Source organism: Chiloscyllium plagiosum, unplaced genomic scaffold (genome assembly GCF_037043375.1).
Source record: "Chiloscyllium plagiosum isolate Xiang-an unplaced genomic scaffold, Cpla_swu_hap1 HiC_scaffold_28, whole genome shotgun sequence".
Classification (NCBI taxonomy): Eukaryota; Metazoa; Chordata; class Chondrichthyes; order Orectolobiformes; family Hemiscylliidae; genus Chiloscyllium; species Chiloscyllium plagiosum.
The window spans coordinates 40748608-40771406 of NW_028270166.1; the positions used below are offsets into that span (position 1 = coordinate 40748608).

Consider the following 22799-nt stretch of genomic DNA (forward strand, 5'->3'; position numbering starts at 1 on the left):
TATTGGCTTTGGATGACCTTCAGTGACTCTCCATTAACTCATTGAAAACTGTCAAGCCTAAGGACATCATTTTTGTCCATTATTCATGTCTGACATAAATTGGTTCCGAGAAGAATGGTTGATCCTTGATGGTGCATTCTGCTGCTCTTATATTAATTTAGTGTAGACCACATTGGGTGGCCTGAAAATAGCATGGCCAAATATGAATTGATGTCTCTTTTTTATCCCGAGTTACAAAGAAGTCAGTGTTTTTTATTATTAGTGTTTTCCATTTTCCCGCTTTCCAGTGTTGTCCGAAAGACCACAAGGGATTGTCCCACCAGCAGTAACCTCCGTCTGGCATTTCCCTTCAAGTGGCCATTCATCACAAATGGAACTAGAATGTTATCACCGGTATACTGTCTGTTTAACTGGGAGGAACGTCTCAATTCAGGGTCTAATTTTGTCACAGGAATCATCCAACACAGCAAGATACACAAACCCATTTGCATTCATATGATGCTTTCCACATCCTCAGGAGGTCACAACCAATAAACAGAAAATGGTGACTGCTGTAGGCCTTTCGAATTCTGAAGCCTGTTATGGAGTCACCCAGCACAGAAACAGACCTTTCAGTCCAACCAATCCATGCTGAACATAATCCCAAACTAAACTGCCTGCTCCTGGCCCGTATCCCTCCAAACCTTTCCTATTCATGTACCTATCCGTTCTGTCGTTCAACTGGAACATGGCTGATTTTCTACCTCAACTCATTTTCCTGCACTATCCCAATATCCCTTGATGTCGTTGATGTCTAGAAATCTATCAATCTGTGTCTTGGACATAATGTCCGATAGGAATACAGAATTGTTGCTTGTTGCTAGGTGAGAAAATATAGCAGCCAATTTTCACACAAACAACTAGATTAGTGCCACAGCACTCCCTACACTTGATGATTTTGCTGTGATTGTTATAGTGCTATGTGAAAATATTGCATTATAAGAATAATGACTGCCCTGAGATTTGTTGCCATTAGAGTGTATGCATTCACAAATGAGAAGAAAGTGAGGCCTGCAGATGCTGGAGATTAGAGTCGAAGGTGTGGTGCTGAAAAAGCACAGCAGGTCAGGCAGCGTCCGAGGAGCAGGAGAATTGACACAAATGAGGTTTATTAATTTAACACTTCTTGCAAATGCCAGATGAAAGCAAGTTCCCACTTTGCAATAACCTTATGCAGGGCTCTTCTGGAGCACTGGTTGTGTCCCCATCTCTGAGCCAGGAGGTTCAGCTTAAGTCTGATCTAGAGATGTGTAATAATCTTTCTGAACAGAATAGAAAATAACCAACCTGTGCACTTCAGAACTGCATTGCACCACCTCAGTGTGCCAGCTACGCCTCAATTGGTAATGCTCTTGCCTCTGAATCACAACGTTCTGGTTTCCACCCATTTTTGACACACTGACACTCCAGTGCAGTACTGAGGGAATGCTGCACTGTTGGAGGTGCCATCTTTTAGGTACGTTGTTTAACAAGGCCATTGCACCCTGCTCAGGTGGATGTAAAGGATCCTGTGTCACTATTTTTGAAGAATAGGTCAGTTGTGACATGGACGGTATTTATTCTTCAATGAACATCATAGGAAACAAGGGATGTTTAGTGGCACTGAGTTCAAGTCCCACTCCATGAAGGAACATTCCTGACGCAGTTCAGACAGGTTAATGATCCACTGTGCTAATACTTCCAACTGTTCCCAAATGTAAAAAAGGCATGTGTGAAGATATGGTAGAAATAAACAAACAATCTATTTATTATCATATGGCAGTTTACTGAGTACAGACTGGCTTCCTTGTTTGATATATTACAATACAATACAATGTAAAGTGCATTAAAATGACCAGTGGCCATGCAAGGTGCTAACTAAAGACAAATCTTTCTTTCTCTAAATATTGCAGTTCTGTTTTTAGTTACCATGTAACTTTTAAGATTGATTGAAATGGATGTTAGATATACGGACAAGAGGGCTGCATCATATCTACTTTCTCTACCAGTCACTGGCAGCGGAGGGGGTATAACTTGATTTGGAATCTAGCCTCCGTCTGACCATCCATTGCTGAGGGGCATAGTCAGGACAGAAGGTTTGTTGGCACTGCCAGTGGGGTATCCGTGATGTTGCTGAATTAATCATTCAGAGATCGAAGACAACGATTCTGATTTTCCAATGGCCAGATAGTCAATTTTGCACTGTGGATGGGAGATGTACCTCAGGATCCTGACCGAGCAGAGTCTGATGGAATAGTTCAAGAAATTAAAGATTCTGTTGGTAATCCTCCATACCAGAAGCCCTCTGAAATACCCATTTAAATCATAGCGTTAGGTGCATTAGTCAGAGGGAAATATGTCTGGGTGGATTACTTTTCGGAGGGTTGGTGTGGACTTGTTGGGCCGAAGGGCCTGTTTCCACACTGTAGGGAATCTAATTTAATCTAATCTAATCAGAGAATTTAGAGGCATGTTAAGTAAATAGTTACTCAGAAAACATTGGACTATTTAAAAACTTTGTCTAATTTCTGATTAATGATTAAACTGACCTCCAACTTACCTCAAATACAACTCTCCAGATCATTTACACCCATCTATTTAGGGTGCACACTGTCCCAGGAATGCTCTGGAGAGTCGAGGAATTAAGGCTTCATCTCCAAGGCACTGCTTTGAGCCAGCTCGGAGAAGGTTTAAAAGGGCCTTAAAAATTATGCATTTTTCTTTTTGTTTTGAACAATTTTGTTCATTAGTTATTAAAAAAAATTATATCTAGGAAAAGGTTTGGTTAATCAACATTAAAGAGTCATGCCGTCTGCAGTTGTCTTCCAGAGGGGATAAAAAGGCCCTGCTTTGTAAAGATGGACCTGTTACACGAGCAACGCTGAAGGTGGGATTGGTCATTGATAACAAGATAAAATCTCTTGTAGAGGTGGATCTGCAATAGAGAAAAGGGGAGAAAAGGCAAGGGAAGAGGAAAGACAAGGAAACATCCATGAAAGAACTAGCTTGATTGATAGAAGTCATAAAGTCATAGAATTATAGAGTTGTACAACATGGAAACAGACCCTTTGGTCCAACTTGTCCATGCTGACCAGATAACCTGAATTAATCTAGTCCCATTTGCCAGCATTTGGCCCATATTCCTCTAAACCCTTCCTATTCATATACCCATCCAGATGCCTTTCAAATGTTGCAATTGTGCCAGCCTCCACCACTTCCTCTGGCAGTTCATTCCATCCACACACCACCGGTTGCGTGAAAATGTTGCCCCTTAGGTTCCTTTTAAATCTTTCCCCTCTCACCACAAAGCTATGCCCTCTAGTTTTGGACTCCCCCACCCTGGGGAAAAAACCTTGGCTAATCACCCTATCCATTGCCGCTGATGACTTGATAGACCTCTACAAGGTCATCCTTCAGCCTCAGATGCTCCAGGGAAAACAGCCCCGGTCTATTCAGCCTCTCCCTGTAGCTCAAACCCTCCAACCCTGGCAACATCCTTGTAAACCTTTTCTGCACTCTTTCAAGTTTATCAACATCTTTCCTATAGAAGGGAGACCAGGGTTGAAAGCAGTATTCCAAAACTGGCTTTACCAGTATCCTGTACAACTGCAGCATTGTCCCATTGTACTTCTAAAGAATTAATGATCAATAAAACAGTTCCTCATTATTGAAACTCTAGGAAGAGCGCTACCAAGGTGTTGAAAGAAGACAGTTTGAAGCCAGGGCCTAGTCTACTTGTCTCAGCCTGAAATGAAGACACAACTGGAGAGACCAGTCTCTGATTAGATTTAGTCATTATTTTCAGGATTAGCATGTAACTTCAGACCCTGGCACCTCTTCTGCTAATTCTGGGTTGCATCAACCTTTAAATAAATTGGTCAACATGTTGAGCTCAAATGAACTAGATTTTTGATGTTGTGACAAGATTTTACCTTAGACGATGAAATAACTAAAGTAAGTGAAGATGTAGCAAACTGATGTGATCCGCATCTACACTACATTATAGTACAGTAATTTACAGTGTAGTGATGCATTGAATTGTGTTACAGTAATGAAGATACTAATAGTCTCTTAAGTTCCCCCACCCCAGCCCTTTGGATGTAAGAACATGTGATACAGGAGCAGGAATAGAACATTTAGGCCTGAGGCCTGCTCTATGATTTGATAAGATCATGGCTCATTTGATTGTGGCCTTAACTCAACTTTTCTCCTTGTACCCACTTAACCCTTGACCCCCCTTTGTTGATCAAGAATCCTTGAATCTATTCATGACCAAGCATCCATGCTTTCTGTGGAAGACAAATGACCGTCTGAGAGAAGAAATTCCTTCTCATCTCCACCTTAAATGGGAGACGCCTTCTTTTGAGTCTGTGTTTTCCCTAGTTCCAGATTACCCAACGATTTGGGTAATTTTGTAGTGAGTTAAGTGTTGCCAGGTTTTGAGCTTATAGATTTATGGTACTGTTTGCATGCGGGAGAGAAGGCAGATTTGCCATAAGTAACAGGTTGTGTACTATAATTCATGAAAAGGAGGAGTTGAGGCACAGACAACAGAAGGAGTTGTGCAGTGCGGCAGTCTCTCATGTAAGGCTTTGTCCTGGGAACATTCTGACAGCTACTGGAGTGACTCACTGCATTTTAACTAGTCACTGAGAAGCTCGGAGTCGGTTCAGCTGGCCGTGCTTTGCTGCTTCCTTTGTTTTTACCTGCTGAACACCCTCAATCACAGGACAGCACAGTTAATAATCTGCATGTGTGTCTCACACCTGAAAACCTGGAGTTACTGATCACAACCTCTCACGGGCAAATTGGGTCAGACCCAAATCATTGCAAGAGGTGAAGGGAGGGAGAGGGAGGAGAACATGACCTCAGTTTCCAAGCTCCAGCTCCCAACAGAGATCCTTTCGCACTAGTCGTGATGATTGAGGAGATTATGGACATGTGGCTGTTATAGTTAAAACTGACAAGGCTGTTTCACTCTGTAATTAACTAATGATAGAAATAATTAGAAACCTTTCAATTAGACATTTGGACCCTGAAGCTGAGCGGTGCGGTCTCTGTGGGAGTGTTTGTTCGGGGCAGTGTTGCAAGCCGATGTTCCGGCACATCGCCTCGCTGGATGCAAGCATGTGTGGGAGGAAAAGACAATTACCGCACACTGCAACTTCAATTATCTGACAGTGGCACACTGCTGGGTGGGCCACATCAATTTATGAGCTTCATCAAAGTTTTGCCTCTGATATTTCTCTGAAATTTTAGTGTAATTGTTGGCCTATATGGAATCTACAGCACAAAAACAGGCTTATGCAAGTATTTAGGACCCACATTTGTTTCCCACACCCTTCTTCATCCCTCCTTATCCTCATATCTCGTCAATTATTCTCCTTTATCCAACTTGCACTTAAATTAAGCAATGGTATTTGTCTCAGCCAAGTACTGAGGGAATTATTTGTTTCTTCATAGTACTTAAACCTGTCCCATTGAGATATCAAAAAAAACATTGATACATTTTAGAAATTTCTAAGTGCTAGATTTTGGTAACTTCAAACGGAAACTTCAAACGTCTGACTAACCTGATTTAGTTCTTTATGAAGAGCCAACTGGTTGATGAAGCCAATGGAACAGGGGTAAATGCTGAATGTTATACAGATTTTATGGCCATTGTGTGATCGTCCTTTTAACTCTTTCTTTCTGCTTCTGTCTGTTAGGTATCGCAGGCAGTGACTATATCAATGCAAACTACATCGATGGCTACCGAAAGCAGAATGCCTATATTGCAACACAAGGACCTCTCCCTGAGACATTCGGGGACTTCTGGAGGATGGTCTGGGAACAGAGGAGTGCAACTATCGTTATGATGACAAAGCTAGAGGAAAAATCTCGGGTAAGATCTCGGGTAATCTTGCCAGCTCAATGTTACATTTTGAAAACTATAAAGGCAGAAGTGACTGAAGAAGGGTTTGCATTTCTGTAGCACCTTCTGTGACCTCCAGACATGCACAAGGTGTGTTACTGCTAATGAAGTATTTTCAAAGTGTACTCACTGTTGTAGTAAATGATGCAATCGAAAGGTAAATCATGTCTGACTAACCTGATTTTGTTCTTTATGAAGAGCCAACTGGTTGATGAAGCCAATGTTCAGCATGGAGGCACACTGATTCATTAGCTGAGGTGGGGCAGTACGTGATAATCAGCAGGATGTTTCAATGCCCATGTTTAACCTGTAGCCATGAGGCTTCATGGGGTCCAGAGTCAATGTTAAGGACTTTCTGGGCAACTCTCACCTGACTGTAAATCAGTGTGCCACCATCTGTACTGGATCTGTCCTGCCAATGGTAGACGACACACTCAGGGATGGTGATGGTGGTGGCTGGGGCACTGTCTGTAAGATATGATTCCATATGTATGACGACGTAAGGCTGTTGCTTGACTAGCCTGTGAGACAGCTCTCCCAAATATGACACACGTTCCCAGTAAGAAGGACTTTGCAGAGTTTACAGAGCAGTGTTTGTGCTGCTGAGGGCAATGCCAGTTGGTTTGTCCGGTATGATTCCTTTTTGACTTTTTTTGTAACATTGCAGTTCAACTGAGTGACCTGCTAAGCCCTTTCAGACAGTTAAGAGTTAACCACGTTGCTGTGGGTCAGGAGTCACACGTAAACCAGTGTGGATAAGGACAGCAGATATTCTTCCATGAAGGACATTAGTAAATTAAAATGATTCTCCCAAGAACTGGATGGAAAATGAAAAAGTTCTTACGGGCAAGTGGAACATTTAAAAGACAGTTTGACCTACCTCAAAGAGGTCAGATTGCTGGGTAATGGAGAAAAGACTCGAATAGTGGACTAAATCAAGATAGCCTTTTCAAAGGGTCAACACAGTTGTGATGGGCCAAATGGCATCTTTCTACGCTGTAGGGTCCTATGATTTCCACGCAGAAAGTAGACGTAAACAGCAATTAGATAATGTCTAAATCATCGGTTTTTGATGGTTTTGTTGAGGATCTGTTCATGTGCGAACTTAGCCCTAGAATGTGAGTGTTTGCAAGCTCGTGAACTTCAATGAATGCAAAAACTGTCCTCAAGCACACTGCTCATACCACTTTCAGATGCAGTGCTCCACAGAGCTTTGGACTGGCTGCTCAGCTGGCCATTTAAGATCTCTGGATTCTTCCTTATATCTGTTCCTTTGACCAATGTCAATAAAATGAGAGGAACTGATAGTTTTGGGTCAGGGCCCATTGCTGCATTATAGGAAAACAACAGTAGGGCCAGTCAGTTCACTGTGAAGCACTCCAGCTCCATATAAATGCAAGTTCTGAAATACACTCTAGATGGAACCACTCCACTCAATCTGCTCCATGTAGCGTTGATTGCTATGGATTACTGCAGTTGGTCTTGACATAAATAAGGCTTCAATTGACTGACTGCTGGTACATTCTCTTAACAGCTTTAGCTTGGCAAAGGAGGGCCCTGTCTGTAACAATAGCGCCCTCTTCCCATTGATGGTTGTACATGCAACCTCATCACAACTAAGGTGTCTGAGTGGCTCTGCTGGGTGTAAAAGGCAGCCGGCCTGTAGTCTGTTTGCTTTTCTATTGAGCTAGTGCTTCCCCCAGTGGGGATATCTTGTCCAGCATGAATGCGGCAGGAGCTGCTTACTGCCCTGTGTTTCCCTGCAGCTCTCTCACCATGTGAGGTGGCTGCCTGTATTCCCCTGACACAGCCTTCATAATGTCAGGTCACAAATAAACATCAGAATGCCGGAAATACACGGCAGGGCTGCCCATGTCCGAAAGAGGAAAAACAGCTTAACATTTAACCACAGACGAAGGGTCTCTACTCGAAAGGTTAACCTGTCTCCTCTCTTCACGGATATTAATGTACCTGCTGTGTGTTTCCAGAATGTTTTATCTTCATTTCAAATCCCCTGCGATCGCAGAATGTTCACAGACTGAGGGATGGATTTTGTGGCTTTGTTTCTCTGGTGGCGAGGGCTCACGATAGTGGCACCGAGTAATCTAGACGTTTCCTTTTCTTTTGACTGCTTATTTTATTTCTGCTTCTGTTTTACACCCTGTCTTTTACATAATAAAATGGTGCCACAGAATGGTGACTTTGTAAACTTTTCAGTACTCCTATATTCCTGTACTCGAGTACACGTGACAATAAAATCTAAACCTACAGTGCAAAATCTGGTTAGGTTTGGGTGGGAATAGCTCATCTGCAAATTTGTTGCTCCTCATCAGAAATGGACCGAAAGCCTATCTGGCAAATATGGATGGACTTTCATGTCTTTGACCATTAGATTAGATTCCCTACACTGTGGAAACAGGCCCTTCGACCCAACCAGTCCACACCGACCCTCCGAAGAGTAACCCACCCAGACCCATTCCCCTCTCCCTAATGCACCTAACACTATGGGCAATTTAGCATGGCCAATTCACCTGGCCTGGACTGTGGGAGGAAACCGGAGCACCCGGAGGAAACCCATGCAGACACAGGGAGAATGTGCAAACTCCACACAGATAGTCACCCGAGGCTGGAATACGAACGTGGGACCCTGGTGCTGTGAGGCAGCAGTGCTAACCACTGTGCCACTGTGTTGGCTGTATCCAGCAGCTGGTCTACAATATACACCAAAGAAATGTCCTGCTGAAATCTGCTTTCCACCAATTTAAACCTATATTTATACTCTGTTATCACAGCACAACCCAACATAGAAATAAAGTTGAAACTACCTTATCAAATAAAACTCTGACTCTGCTACTGCCATTGCTACAGATTCCTCACTACAGTAGTGTTCGTACTACTCTGTACACATTGTGTGTCTATCTCTTTCCATCCTTACTGCAGCCATTCTCCGCTGAAGCCCTCAGCTGTGCTTATCTCACTTCCCAGACTGACCAGCCTTTGGTACCCACTGATTTGGAATCATGCAAAACTCTTCTGCCTGAATCCTAACTCGCACCAAGTCCCACTGGAAATACTCACTGACCTATGCCTCAAATGTAACGTTCTCATCTTTATGCTCAAATAATTGTTCAAGGCATTGACTTTACTGTCTCTATTATCTAATGTAACCCTACCATTCTGAGAATTCTACATTCTTCCATTTGAGATGTTTTATGTTCTCTACATCCGTGCCTACCCCATCTGCTGGCATTTAGTGTTGAGGTATCTGTATTCACTGTCTCTGTATAGTATCTATCCATTGTATATGCCTATGTTCCTATACAGGAATCTGTCTACTATATTTACTGTGTATGCCCAGTCTCTCTGTACAGGTATCTGTATTCACTGTGTATATCCATCTCTCTGTACTGGTATCTGTATTTACTGTGTGCATCCAGTCTCTCTATACAGGTAGGTATCTGCATCCACTGTGTACACCCGCTCTCTCGGTACAGGTAGATATCTGTATTTACTGTGTACACCCAGTCTCTCTGTACAGGTATTTGTATTCATTGTATATACCCAGTCTCTCTGTACTGGTATCTGTATTTACTGTGTACACCCAGTCTCTCTGTACAGGTAGATATCTGTATTTACTGTGTATACCCAGTCTGTCTGTACAAGTAGATATCTGTATTTACTGTGTATGCCCAGTCTCTCTGTACAGGTATGTGTATTCACTGTGTATATCCAGTCACTCTGTACTGGTATTTGTATATACTGTGCACATCCAGTCTCTCTGTAGAGGTATCTAACATGGCATCTGCAAACCCTCCAGTGATTTATTTTCATGTGTCTTTGTGCAGGTGAAGTGTGACCAGTACTGGCCCGGCCGAGGAGCAGACACCTACGGGATGATACAGGTGACCCTGTTGGACACCATCGAGTTGGCCACGTTCTGTGTTCGAAATTTCTGTCTTCACAAGGTAACTAACTTCCCAAATACATTTAATGTTGTCAAGGCCGTTTGTGAGTTAAGATTGAAGTAGGGGTACAAAACTGTGGAAAAAGTGAAAAGATTAAATGTTGGGAGGAGTAAAAATGAAATTAAACATTGAGGTGAAATAAGATGTGTCTAGCATACTCCTGTTTGCTCAGGCTTTTAATTCAATGTGTAAACCTACAAATTAGGAACAGGAGTAGGCCATTTGGAATTTATTAGAGTACTTTCCGTGGAATCTGAAACAGATGCAATGCGTAGTAGGAAATATGACAGAAAATTAAACGGAAGCATCTCAGTTTTGTGAGCTGGTTTCACTGGGCCGCGGGCCATTACAGGAACAAATAGCTTTTAATGGACCAAGAAGCCTTTGCATATCTATAACCTTTTAATGTGTTCTGGTACTGCACTAAAATAATAAGAGGTGCTTGGTAAAAAGTCAAGAACATGTATGTGGCATGACAACTCATCAGAATTCGTAATTGGTCAGTAGACGAAGAACCTAAGGGAATCAAAGATTATAGGGACAAGGCATGAAAAGTAGAGTTAAGGGTTATCAGGTCAGCTATGATCTCAGTGTCTACTTCTGCTCCTATGTCTGATGGACATATGGTCTTATGATGAACCAATATGGAAAAGTGTGCATTTGCTTTTAATTCTTAACCTTTCATCACTGCACACAATAGGATTGTCTTTGAGTGTTTAGTTTGGGCAAGGTGATGGGACATACATGTGACCACGCCACCACTTTATTGTGACTTCCTCAAAGGTCAGACTTGATTTGCCTTTCTCAAAACATCTACCTCTTGTACAGAGGAAGCCAGGAAATTCCTGACTGTTCTTAAACTAAGAGCATCTCTCATGTAGTCACTGCTCATCGGTAAAGAGTGAAGGTTTTACAGACTGACAGAATGACAGTAAAAACAGTGATACAGAAAATTAAATAAAGCAGCAGTAGTTAGCTTACAATAGGCCTGCTGTGTCAAAAGATGGTTGGGGAGGAACCAGAAACTGAGGGTGATAAACAGTTTCACAGTTTTATGGGCCCTAGTTGGAGAGAACAGGAATTCACAGCAGGGTAGAAGTAAGTGACATGTGATCTTTAACATCCACATGAGAGGACAGACAGGGTGTCACCTGTGAGATTGTGGAACACCCCTTCAGTGCAACACTGAAATGTCAGTGTATGTTCTTCTAATTCTGTGGTAAAGGACACACCAGTGGTTCAAATAGTAGGCAAAGAAATTTTATACACTCCAGTTTGGGCGGCACGGTGGCTCAGTGGTTAGCACTGCTCCCTCACAGCGCCAGGGATCCAGGTTTGATTCCAACCTCACACAACTGTGTGGCGTTTGCACATTCTCCTCATGGGTTTCCTCCAGGTGCACCAGTTTCCTCCCAAATTCCAAAGATGTGCAGGTTCAGTGAACTGGTTGTGGTAAATTGCCCATTGTGTACAGGGATATGTAGGTTAGGTGCATTTTTGTCAGGGGAAATATAGAGTAATATGGTAGGAGAATGGGTCTGGATGAGTTACTCTTCAGATGGCCAGTGTGGACTTGTTGGGCCAAATGGCCTGTTTTCACACTGTAGGGAATCTATGGTAAATAGAGCCTTGCTAAGTATTGTAGTGTGGAGGATTTATGTGTGAGAGCTGATAGTTAATGGTGTGTGCTGGTGAGGCTGGACTGATATTATTGGTAAGATTGAATCCATTATTTCTAGTCCCTGCTCCAAATTCCATTCCCTTACTATCCATACCTCTTCCTGACAATAGTCTGAAATTTACACAGTCGGTTTGTAACATTAGTGTCACTTGTGATTCCTGAGATGAGCTTCCAACGTCATGTTCATGTCATCTCTCCTATCTTCATAACACCTACCTTCAAATTTTGTCTGTATTTCAGTTCTGCTACTGAGGCCTTCATCCATGCCTTTGTTACTCCATTGCATTCATGCCTGGTCCCTGTATTCTGAACCCCACACCCTCCAACATCTTTGGGTCATCCAGTTTTCCAAAACTCCTTTGATTAGGGGACATACCCATTTGATTGGAAGATGGAGCTATAACTCCTTTATTCAAAAAGGGGCAAGACAAAAAAACAGAAAACTACAAGCCAGTTAGCTCAACATCTGTCACTGGGGAAATGTTAGAAGCTCGTATTAAAGAAGTGAAAAGAGGTCATTTGGATAACTTCATTGTGATCAGGCAGTGTCAATATGGTTTTGTGAAAGGGAAATCATATTTGACCAATCTATTGGAGTTCTTTGATGAAGTAGCATGTGCTGTAGATAAAGACAAACTTGTGAATGTACTGTACTTAGATTTCCAGCAAGCATTTTATGAGGCCATTGAGGAAAATAAAAGCTCATAGTGTAGGATTAGCATATTGGCATGATGGAAGATTGGCTGGCCGACTCAAAGGAGAGAGTCAGTGAAAATGGATCTCCATCAGGTTGTCAAGAGGTAGCAAATGGTATGTCATGGAGATCTGTACTGGGACCTCAGCTATTTACACTTTATATAAAACAGTTACACACAAAGACAAGAGATATGGTTGTCAAATTTGCTCACAACACAAAGTCAGGTCAAGAAAAGGACTCTGGAAGTCACAAAAGGATATAGATAGGAAAGTGAGTGTGGAAAGATGCGACTAATGGAGCTTAATGTGGGAAAATGTGAAATTGTCCATTTTGTCAGGAAACATAAAAAAAAGCAAATTATCTAAATGGTGAGAAAATACAGAGCTCTGAAACGCAAGGTGATCTAGGTGTCCTCATGCTTGAATTGCAAAAGATTAGTTTGCAGGTACAGCAATTAACAAGGAGATCCAATAGAATTTTATTATTTGTCGCAAAAAGTTATGCTTCAGTTGTGCAAGGCACAGGTGAGACTGTATTTGGGATACTGCGCACAGTTGTACTGCGGCACAGTGGCTTAGTGGTTTCCACTGCTACCTCACAGTACCAGGGACCCAAGTCCAATTCCACCCCCGGGCAATTGTCTGTGCGGAGTTTGCACATTCTCCCTGTGTCTGTGTGTGGGAAGCTTCAGTTTCCTCCCACAGTCCATGGATGTGCAGGGTTAGGTGGATTGGCCACACTAAATGCCAATAGTATCCAGGGATGTGTAGGTTAGATGGGTTACCCATGGGAAATGCAGTGTTTCAGGGATGTGGTAGGTCTGGCTAGGATGCTCTTCAGAAGGTCAGTGTGAATTCGATGGACTGAATGGCCTGCTTCAGCAGTGTAGGGATTCTATGAGTAGTTTTACTTATGTTACTTAAGATAACGGTAAAGTTGCCACAGTTCTACTGGACCATAGGGCTGCTGTCTCGTGACAGAAAGAGAGAGAGAGAGAGAGAGGACTGGTAGTGGTTTAACCTGAGGGCCATCACATCTCAGGTGAGGGGAGAGGTTGGGAGGGTGGAACCTCGATGGTAATCCTCTCCTCTCTCTCCCTATTCCTCGCCTCACTAGCATGAGTCATGGGCAACAAACCAGAGATAACAACTCTGTTTTTTCTAGCTCTAAGCTTCCACCCTAGCTCCATGAATTTCTGTCTCAAACAGAAATTAGTTTTTTTTCCCTCTCAGAGTGTATTGAATCTTTGGAACTCCCTTCCTGAAAAGGTGATGAAATCAGAATGCTTGAATATTTATAAGGTAGAGTTGGACAGATTCTTTTTGTTAAGCAGAGGTAGGCAGGGATGTGGGTTTATGATTACAGCCAAATCAGCCACCTTCATATTGAACTGCTTGAAAGGCTGAATAATCTCATGCTCCTCACTATGTAGAACTCTGCTGTCTGTGTCTAAATTCACAATAAGTCCCACTCATTCTCAGCCCTCTATGTATTAACCTACACTGGCTCCCAGTGAAGCAAAGTCTTGATATTAAAACTTTCATCCTTGTTTTTCAACCTATCCAAGATTATGCCCCATTATATTCTTCCAAACGCGCAACCCTCCAAGGTAATTCTAACCTGTACATTCCCAAGCATAATTACTACATGGGTGGCGGTTGTGGCTTCAGTTGTCTAGGCCCAGCCTGTGTCTGCGTGGGTTTCCTCCGGGTACTGCGGTTTCCTCCCACAGTCCAAAGATGTGCCGGCCAGGTGAATTGGCCATGCTAAATTGCCCCTAGTGTTAGGCGCATTAATCAGAGGGCAATGGGTTACTCTTCGGAGGGTTGGTGTGGACTGGTTGGGCCAAAAGGCCTGTTTCCACACTGTAGGGAATCTAATCTAATTCCGTCCCTGTGTTTCTCTGTCTCCTTCTGTCTAATTCTCCTTCTCAAGTTCTCTTCAAAACCAATATCTTTGACCGAACCTTTGGCTATCTGATGCAATATCCTCTCGTGTCATATTTAAATTGATAATGTTTGTATGCCGTTTCTTTTTGAAAGGGGGAGGGATTTATTAAAGATACTACATAAATAAAAGCTGTTTTTGTAAAAAAGCATAAGGGCAGTCTCAGTATTGATGACAGAGGAGTCGATACCTGAGTTGGACAGTCTGCGTAGATGATAGAAAAGCCAGTGTCTGAGAATAAGATTAACACCAAACACCAAGATAGTCCTTCCATGTGACCAAACTTCACACTCTGAGCTCCAGAGAATTTAATCATACCACCATACTTGATAAACAGCATTAATCTCCAATTTGGTTACCACAGGGATCCACTTAATTATCCACAACCACGGGGATTCTGGCACATAACAACCTACAGATGGAGAATGTGAATCATTTCAGGAAAGCTTTGGGAGGCTAAGGACAAAAGTGTTTCAAATGTCATGTTCCAGCATGCATTTATAATGTACGAATGAGTTAATCACAGAAGAATATTCAAATAGGCCTTTACTTAAATGATTTCATCTCTTGCTAATACAGCATTTTTTCATCACTTTTATCTTGTTTATGTGCTCATCAAGGTGTTAGTGCTGGGAATAGCTCTCCATTATCTGCCTGCATCAGGGAGCTGTAGATTGTGATCCGATAAAACTGCATTGCTGGCATAAGAAGTAGAGGCAGCAGGAGGAGGAGACACAGTCTCTTGAACTGTCTCTACCCTTCAACACAATCATGAGTGAACTGCATTTCTTTCACATTTCTATCCATTCTCAATATCCCTTAATTCTTTCATCCCATCTCTCCAGTGGAGATGCAGACGCTGTGAACGAGGAGCTCTAGCTTCAGATGCAACTTGCTGGCAACAGACAGAGTACGTCTGACCTGTACAACCAGGTTGATAATCAGCATGATGACCCCTCAACACATTTTCCACTATTCCCCAACGGGGGAAGAGTGTATGAAGATTAAAAACCAAACAATTTCTTCAGTCCTTTTCCTTAATGATGTTAAAAATCACACAACACCAGGTTATAGTCCAACAGGTTTATTTGGAAGCACTAGCTTTCGAAGTGCTGCTTCTTCATTAGGTGGTTGTAATGTTAATACTTTAGGTTCCTCACTGTCCTTAGACCTTTGCTTCTTCACAATTGTAGGTATGTTTTTTCTGTCTTCAACTGTTAAGGTAGACAGAGAATACTTACTGAATCTCTCTACCATTTCCTTATTCTCAATTATAATGGTCCATATCTCAGCTTTTCAGTTTCCTTTCAGTAATCTCTTTCTTTTCAGGTAATTGTAGAGACTTTTCTATAATTCACTTGTGAAACATCAGCATTACTGGCTGGGCCAACATTTATTGCTGGTCCCTAGTTGCCCTTGAGAAGGTGGTGATGAGCTTCTTTCTTGAACCGCTGCAGTCCATGTGCTGCAGGTAGACATTCAATGATGCCATTGATGGGGTGGAATCAAGTCCAGGATTTTGACCCAGTGACAATGAAGGAATGGCGATGTATTTCCAAATCTATGTAGTGTGTGACTTGAAGGGGAACTTGAAGATAGTGGTCTTCCCATGTATCTGCTGCCCTTGTCCTTCTAGATGGAAGTGGTCCTGAGTTTGTAAGGTGCTGGCTAAGGATATTTAGTGAATTTTTGAAGGGCATCTTGTAGATCAAAGAACAAAGAACATTCCAGCACAGGAACAGGCCCTTTGGCCCTCCAAGCCTGCGCTGATCCAGATCCTCCATCTAAACGTGTCACTTATTTTCTAAGGCTCTGTATCCCTTTGCTCCCTGCCCATTCATGTATCTGTCCAGATACATCTTAAATGACGCTATCTTGCCTGCCTCTACCACCTCTGCTGGCAACGCGTTCCAGGCACCTTCAACCCTCTGTGTAAAGATCTTTCCACGCATATCTCCCTTAAACTTTTCCCCTCTCCCTTTGAACTCGTGGCCCCTAGTAATTGAGTCCCCCACCTGGGAAAAAGCATCTTGCTATCCAACTTGTCTATATCTCTCATGATTTTGTAGACCTCAATCAGATCCACCCTCAAACTCCATCTTTCTAATGAAAATAATCCTAACCTACTCAACCTCTCTTCATAGCTAGCGCCCTCCATACCAGACAACATCTTGGTGAACCTCCTCTGCACCCTCTCCAAAGCTTCCACATCCTTTTGGTAATTAGATGGTACACATTGCTGTTGCTGACCGTCTGTAGGAGAGGGAATGGATATTTGTGGATGGGGTGCCAGTCAAATGGGATGCTTTGTCTTAGATGCTGTTATTGTTGAACCTGCACCCATCGAGACAAGTCGATTGTGCCTTGTAGATGGAGAGATTCTGGAAGTCAGGAGGTGAGTTATTGGCTGCAGTATTCTGAGCCTCTGACTTTCTGCTGTCACCATTGTATTTATATGGCAAGTCCAGTTCAGTTCCTGGTCAATGGTAACCCCCAGTTTTTGATAATGGGAGATTCAGTAATGATAACACCACTGAATGTCAAAGAGCAATGATTAGATTGACTATCTTCAACAAGAGACATTGCCTGGTATTTGTGTGGCACAAAAGTTACTACCACTTGTGTGCCCAAGCCTATATATTGTCCAAGTCTTGCTAAATTTGGATATGTACTGACTGCTTCAGATTCTGAGAAGTCGCAAATAGTGCTGACTGTGTGCAATTGACAGCGTACGTTCCCACTCTGACCTTACGATGGTCATTGATGACTTAGCTGAAGATGGTTGAGCCAAGGACACAATTCTGAGGAACTCCTGCAGAGATGTCCTGGAGCTGAAATAACTGATTTCCAACAACCACAACCATCTTTCTATGTGCCAAATAAGTGACTTCTACCAGCAGAGAGTTTGTCCCTCGGTTCCAGTCAACTCCAGTTTTACAAGGAATCCTTGATGCCACATTTGGTCAAATGCGATTTTGATGCCAAGAGTAGTCCCTTTCCCCTCGCCTTTGCAATTCAGCTGCCCGTGTTTGAACCAAGGCTGTAATGAGGTCAGGAGCTGAGTGTCCCTGAGCAGGTTGTTGCTAGGCATTTTACAATCCACTTCTTCCTAATTCACACTCCTTCTATTTCTCCATGTTCATCAATTTCTTGGTTATTATTTACATATTTTTCAAACCCTCCAGTTCCTCAGGGTTACCCATTCTGCCAACATTGTAAATTTTATTTTGTACTATTCTTCATTTCTCGAGTTAGCTCTCACTATATAACGTCTTGAATTAGGTTTTCATTTTTCCAGAGAATTCTGATTTATATCTTTAAATGTTTGCAGTTGTTTATTAATCTCCTATATTTAAATCTAATTAGATTAGATTAGATTTAGATTAGATTACATTACAGTATGGAAACAGGCCCTTCGGCCCAACAAGTCCACACCGACCCACTGAAGTGCAACCCACCCATAATGTCCCAATGAGTGTAATTAACTGTCATTCTTAATATAACATGAGATTTGAAAACATGGGAGGCTCAAAGATCATGAAGCAGGAATTCCTTATTCCACTGACCTCTGATCATTACGAATGTGAGGGGATATTGAGATTCAACAAGTATTTAATGTGGTTTTCATGGAGTTATGGAATTGTTTATCTGCCTGTCCCTTCTTGTATCACTGATCTAGGCAAATGGCAAACGGGGTGTTATCCAGCATTTTTCTGAGAAGGCATTTTCAACCTGTATTGGTACTTTCAAAGGGATTCAAACTCTGTGGCAGATCACCAATGCTGGGAGTCCAGGTTGGTCAGGGTTCCAGGATCGACAGCACTAGTTGCTTCAGTTGCTGCTCCTTGGAAGGACCCATTGGCGAAGTGTTCTAGGGTGGGAATGGTCCTGCCCAACACTGGATGCATACCCTGGATTCACAACTCTTGGGTAAATCTGGGATTAACCATCTCCAATTCATCATTAATGCCTTTTTTGGTTTAAAAAAAAAGTACCCTGGGATTGTTAAGTAAAGCTCGCATTTCTCTGATTTGACTTTCAAGCTGACAAGAGGCTCAGGTGGTGTCTAGCCTTGCTAACAGCTTAATCCAGCACATTCATGAAGGTGACAAGGGCATTTTAGAACCTAAATGACATTCTTGTTTATTTGTGAAGTCCCCCAATTGCGTGTTCGGAATAGCATCTTTTGAAAGTCCTAGCCTTCTGAATGAGGCTTAACCTGTGGATTGTGAGAGTTGTCGCAACTTGAGTTTCCTTGGAGTGGGGTTTGCTTGTGAATGCATTGCAAAACAGGTGGTAAACTTTATTGGAGGCTAAAGTCTGGCATGAGACCAATGGTCAAGAAGTACGTAAGGGGAAATTCAAAAGAATTTCAATGAGATTGCTGCCCCTAATGTGGATTCAAACATTCTAACCATCATGACAGACCCGAACTCGCTAAGTAAGCAACTGTTCATGGAATGGCAAGTTTCAAGCAAGTGTGTATTGGTACCTCCAACAGTAGGTGGTGTGTGTGGGGGAGGGCAGCTGGAACAGTCAAATGGATCCTGTCTGCAAAAGGGGTGTCTTTGGAGATAGGATGCCTCATGGGGTAAAGGAGCTGAATCAGGAGACACTGGCACTCATACTGTACTACATTATTGAAGCTGTCGAAAAGACTGAGATGTGACTGTGATGACTCCTAATTTCAACCACGCATGGATGGGCTAACGTGGAAGAAATAATAGGCCAGTGTAATTAGAGAAATAAAAGTGAAAGGCTTAGAACAGCGCCTTTGATAGGAATACTGATAAAATTGAAAAAGAAATAGAAAGATCGCGACTGAGATAAGGTGGTCAACACCAAATAGTTTGATACTAATTGACTACCCGTTAACAAGTCTGGTCTGCTTCCAAGTCCACATTTCATGCAGGACAATGGATCAGTATCTGTGCAAACAATTTAGAAAGGTGGAGGTTTCCTGAAATCTTGTTTGGTCTGGGCTTGATGCAAGGCAGTGAAAGCAGAACAAGCTTTGACAATGAATTTCATAATCTTTCTGTCATTATTTCCACGTTGTGTCTGGCTCAGTTCAAAGGAGTCTAAGATAAACTCAGTATGAAGGATAGAATACACCACGTTTTCATTTTGGACTGGGCAGCCTTTTACTATATAAGTTTTTTTGTGAATGTCTGAAAAATAAATTTGCATTCTGGCTTTAATTTTTAAATCAGTAATCCATTATTCTCTGCTTACTCCTTGTCTTACAATGTTCAGGGCTACCTATTAAACCTTCCATCTCCAACAAAACCGAATCAGTTTGAAGTAACAATTCCTCTTTGTCAAAGTTATTTCAAACAAATTAGCCAATCCAATTCACTCCATGTGATATCAAGAAATGGCTGGAGGCTCTAGATATTGCAAAGGCTGTTGGCCTTGACTATATTCTGGCAATATTATTGAAGATGCGCTCTCGAACTTGCCATGTTCTTGGCAAGCTGTCTAATACAGTTACAACACTGGCATCTACCCGACAATGTGAAAAATTGCCCAGGTGTATTCTGTACAGACAAAGCAAGAAAATCTAACTCAATCTATTACCACTCCGTCAATCTATTCTCCACCATCAGTAGAGTGATGGAAGGTTTCATCAACAGTGCTATCAAGCAATAACCTGCTCAGTGACGCTCAGGTTAAATTCCACCAGGGCCACTCAGCACTTGACCTCATTACAGCCTTGGTTCTAAAGAGCTGAATTCCAAGCTGAGGTAGGAATGACAGCCCTTGACATCTAGGCCACATTTGACCAAGTGTGACATCAAGGAGCCCTTGAAAATGTGGAATCGTTGGAAATCAGAGGGTAAATTGTCAGCTGGTTGGAGGCATATTTGGAGATGATAAGGTGGTTGTGGTTGTTGGAAGTCAGTTATCTCAGCTCCAGGACATCTCTGCAGGACTTACTCAAGATAGTGTCCTAGGCCTAATCCAGTTGCTTCTTTCATTGACATTCCCTCCATCTTAAGGTGTGAAATGGGATGTTCACCAATTGTTGCATGGCGTTCAACACTATTCATGACTCCTCAGATACTAAAATAGTCCAAATGTGCAAGACCTGGACAATATTGGGCTGACAAATGGCAAGTAATATTAATTCCACACAAGTGCTAGGCAATAACCAGCTCCAACAAGAGACAATCTAACCATCTTTGACTTTCAATGGTGCTGAATCCCCCACTATCAGCATCCTAGGGGTCTCACCATTGGCCAGAAACTGAACTGGACTAGCCGTATGAATACAGTGGCTAGAAGAGTAGTTCAGAGGCTAGAAATCCTGCGGTAAGTAACTCATAGGGAGATAAAGCATGAACAGAGTACTGAGTTGGATGATCAACTACGATCATATTGAAGGCAGAGCAGGCTCGGAGAGCCAAGTATCCTACTCCTGCTCCTACTTGCTAAGTTTCTATATTCTGACTCCTAAAAGCCTGTGCACCATGTATAAGTCACGACTGTGATGGAATACTCCCCACTTGTCTGTATGACTGCAGCTTCAATGGTATTCAGGGTACTTGGCATCATCCAGGACAAAGAAGCCCAGTTCATTGTCATCACATCCACAAACATTCACTCCTTCTACTCCCAATGCACAGTATTGTTATATATATTTATGTGGTGTGTACCATCTACAAGGTGATACTGTAGAAAACCCACGATCATGCCCATCGAGAAGTTCAAGGGCATCAGACACATGAGAACAACGCCATCTTCCTGTTCCTCTCCAAGTCACTCACTGTCCTGACTTGGAAATATGTTGCTGTTCCTTCTGGGTCAAAATCCTGAATCCATCCCCCTGCTAATGTGTGTCCACCCAACTAAATGGATTGCAGCAGTTCGAGAAGTCGCAACCCCACCTTCTCAGGGGCAATTGGGGATCTAAGGATGTGTACAATATGTGTTGGTTCAGCCAGTGGCTACACATCCCATTGATGATTTTTTTAAAAGTGTGGAGTCATGGACTTGGAAAAGACTAACAAGGGAAGGGATTAGACTATGAATGGTCGGTCCCTAGAAAGTACTGACAATCAGAGGAACATTGGTGTGCAAATCACCAGATGCCTAAAGATAGCAGGGCAGGTAGATAATGTGGCTCCGAAGGCAAATTAGGATAGTTGCCTTTATTAGCCAAGATAGAGAATATAAAAGCAGGGAGGTTTTGTTGGAGCTGCATAAAACACTGATGAAGCCACAACGGAAATACTGGGTGCACTTCTGATCCCCACATTATAGGAAAAGATGTAATTGTACTGGACAGAGTGCATAGAAGAGTGACCAGAATGCAATGTGGGCTGGAAGTTCTGAGTAATGAAGAAATATTGGAGAGGCTGGGTTGTTTTCCTTGGATAAGCAAAGGTTGAAGTGACTTTGTAGAGGGGCATAAGATTAGGAGGGGCATGGATAGGAAGGCACATTTTCTCAATGTTATACGTACCATTTGGAGGGGGATGGGGGCATGGATTTAAGAGGTGTAGTAGAAGGCTAAGAGGATAACTGAGAAGAATTTCTTTTCCCTCAGAATGGTGAGAGTATGGAACTCTGTCTGAAAGGTGGTTGAGCCAGAAACTCTGGTAACAATTAAGTATGTATTAGCATTTACTCACTTGTGTTGCCACAACCTCCAGGTCTATGGACCAAAATACAGAAAGTGGACTTCATACTGGTCTTTGTTAACCAGCAGAAACCAGGTAGTTCAATAGCCTCCTTCTGCCCTGTAACTGTCCATCAGTCTAGTATTTAAACATAAACATAACCAATGACGAGCAGTCACGCAGCAAACTAATTTCCTCCTTCGATGTTTGAGGAAAGTGGATCACTTCTCCCCTTTTTCTTCTTCTACATACTCCAAATCCATGAATTGATCTCAAATCTCTTCATCTGTACATACAGTTTACCTGCTGAGTTTTATATTGATAATTATTGATACTTTTGAGGGATCCCAACCATCTGGACTTAAACTAACATTGATCTGTAAAGTAGTCTGTTCATTGTTTTTTTGAAACTAGAGTGAATCTTATATTGTTTAAAGTGAGTGTTTTTGATGCTGTAACTGGAACAATAAGGAACCCCCAACATCATCAAATAGCCCTAACCCAACCAGACTTGCCGTATATAGATGCAAAGTGAAGCTGTCTCAACTCTGCCCCAACACCAACCACCGATGAGCACATCTACTCTACCAACGTCTTGCCAACTCTTAGAATCCCTATAGTGTGGAAGCAGACCATTCGGCCCGTCAAGTCCACACTGCCCCTCTGAAGTGCATCCCGCTCACACCACCCTACCCCTTGTAATGCTGCAGTTCCCATGGTTAATCCATCTAATCTGCACATCTTTAGACTGTGGGAGGAAACCGGAAGAAACCCACGCAGACACTGGCAGTATGTGCAAACACCACACAGTTACCCAAAGATGTAATCAAACCTGACTCCCTGGCACCGTGAGGAAGCAGTGCCAATTACTGGGCCACCGTACCATCCTAATTCGGTCAGCCCGAATGAAGTGCAGCCAGTTTTATGCAATGGGCCCATGCCTGTCATGAAT

General features: G+C 42.5%; 1 protein-coding gene across 19 annotated transcripts in view; it reads left to right on the top strand.

Annotated features, from left to right (window-relative positions):
* Positions 1–22799, top strand: part of LOC122565203 (receptor-type tyrosine-protein phosphatase S-like) — a 479330-nt gene that overhangs the window by 409164 nt on the left and 47367 nt on the right. For all 19 annotated transcript variants that reach the window (XM_087976126.1, XM_087976133.1, XM_087976129.1 and 16 more), the window contains 2 exons: positions 5727–5902; positions 9778–9897. In XM_087976126.1, coding sequence (XP_087832252.1) covers positions 5727–5902; positions 9778–9897 — 296 coding nt within the window. The remainder of the gene's footprint in view (positions 1–5726; positions 5903–9777; positions 9898–22799) is intronic.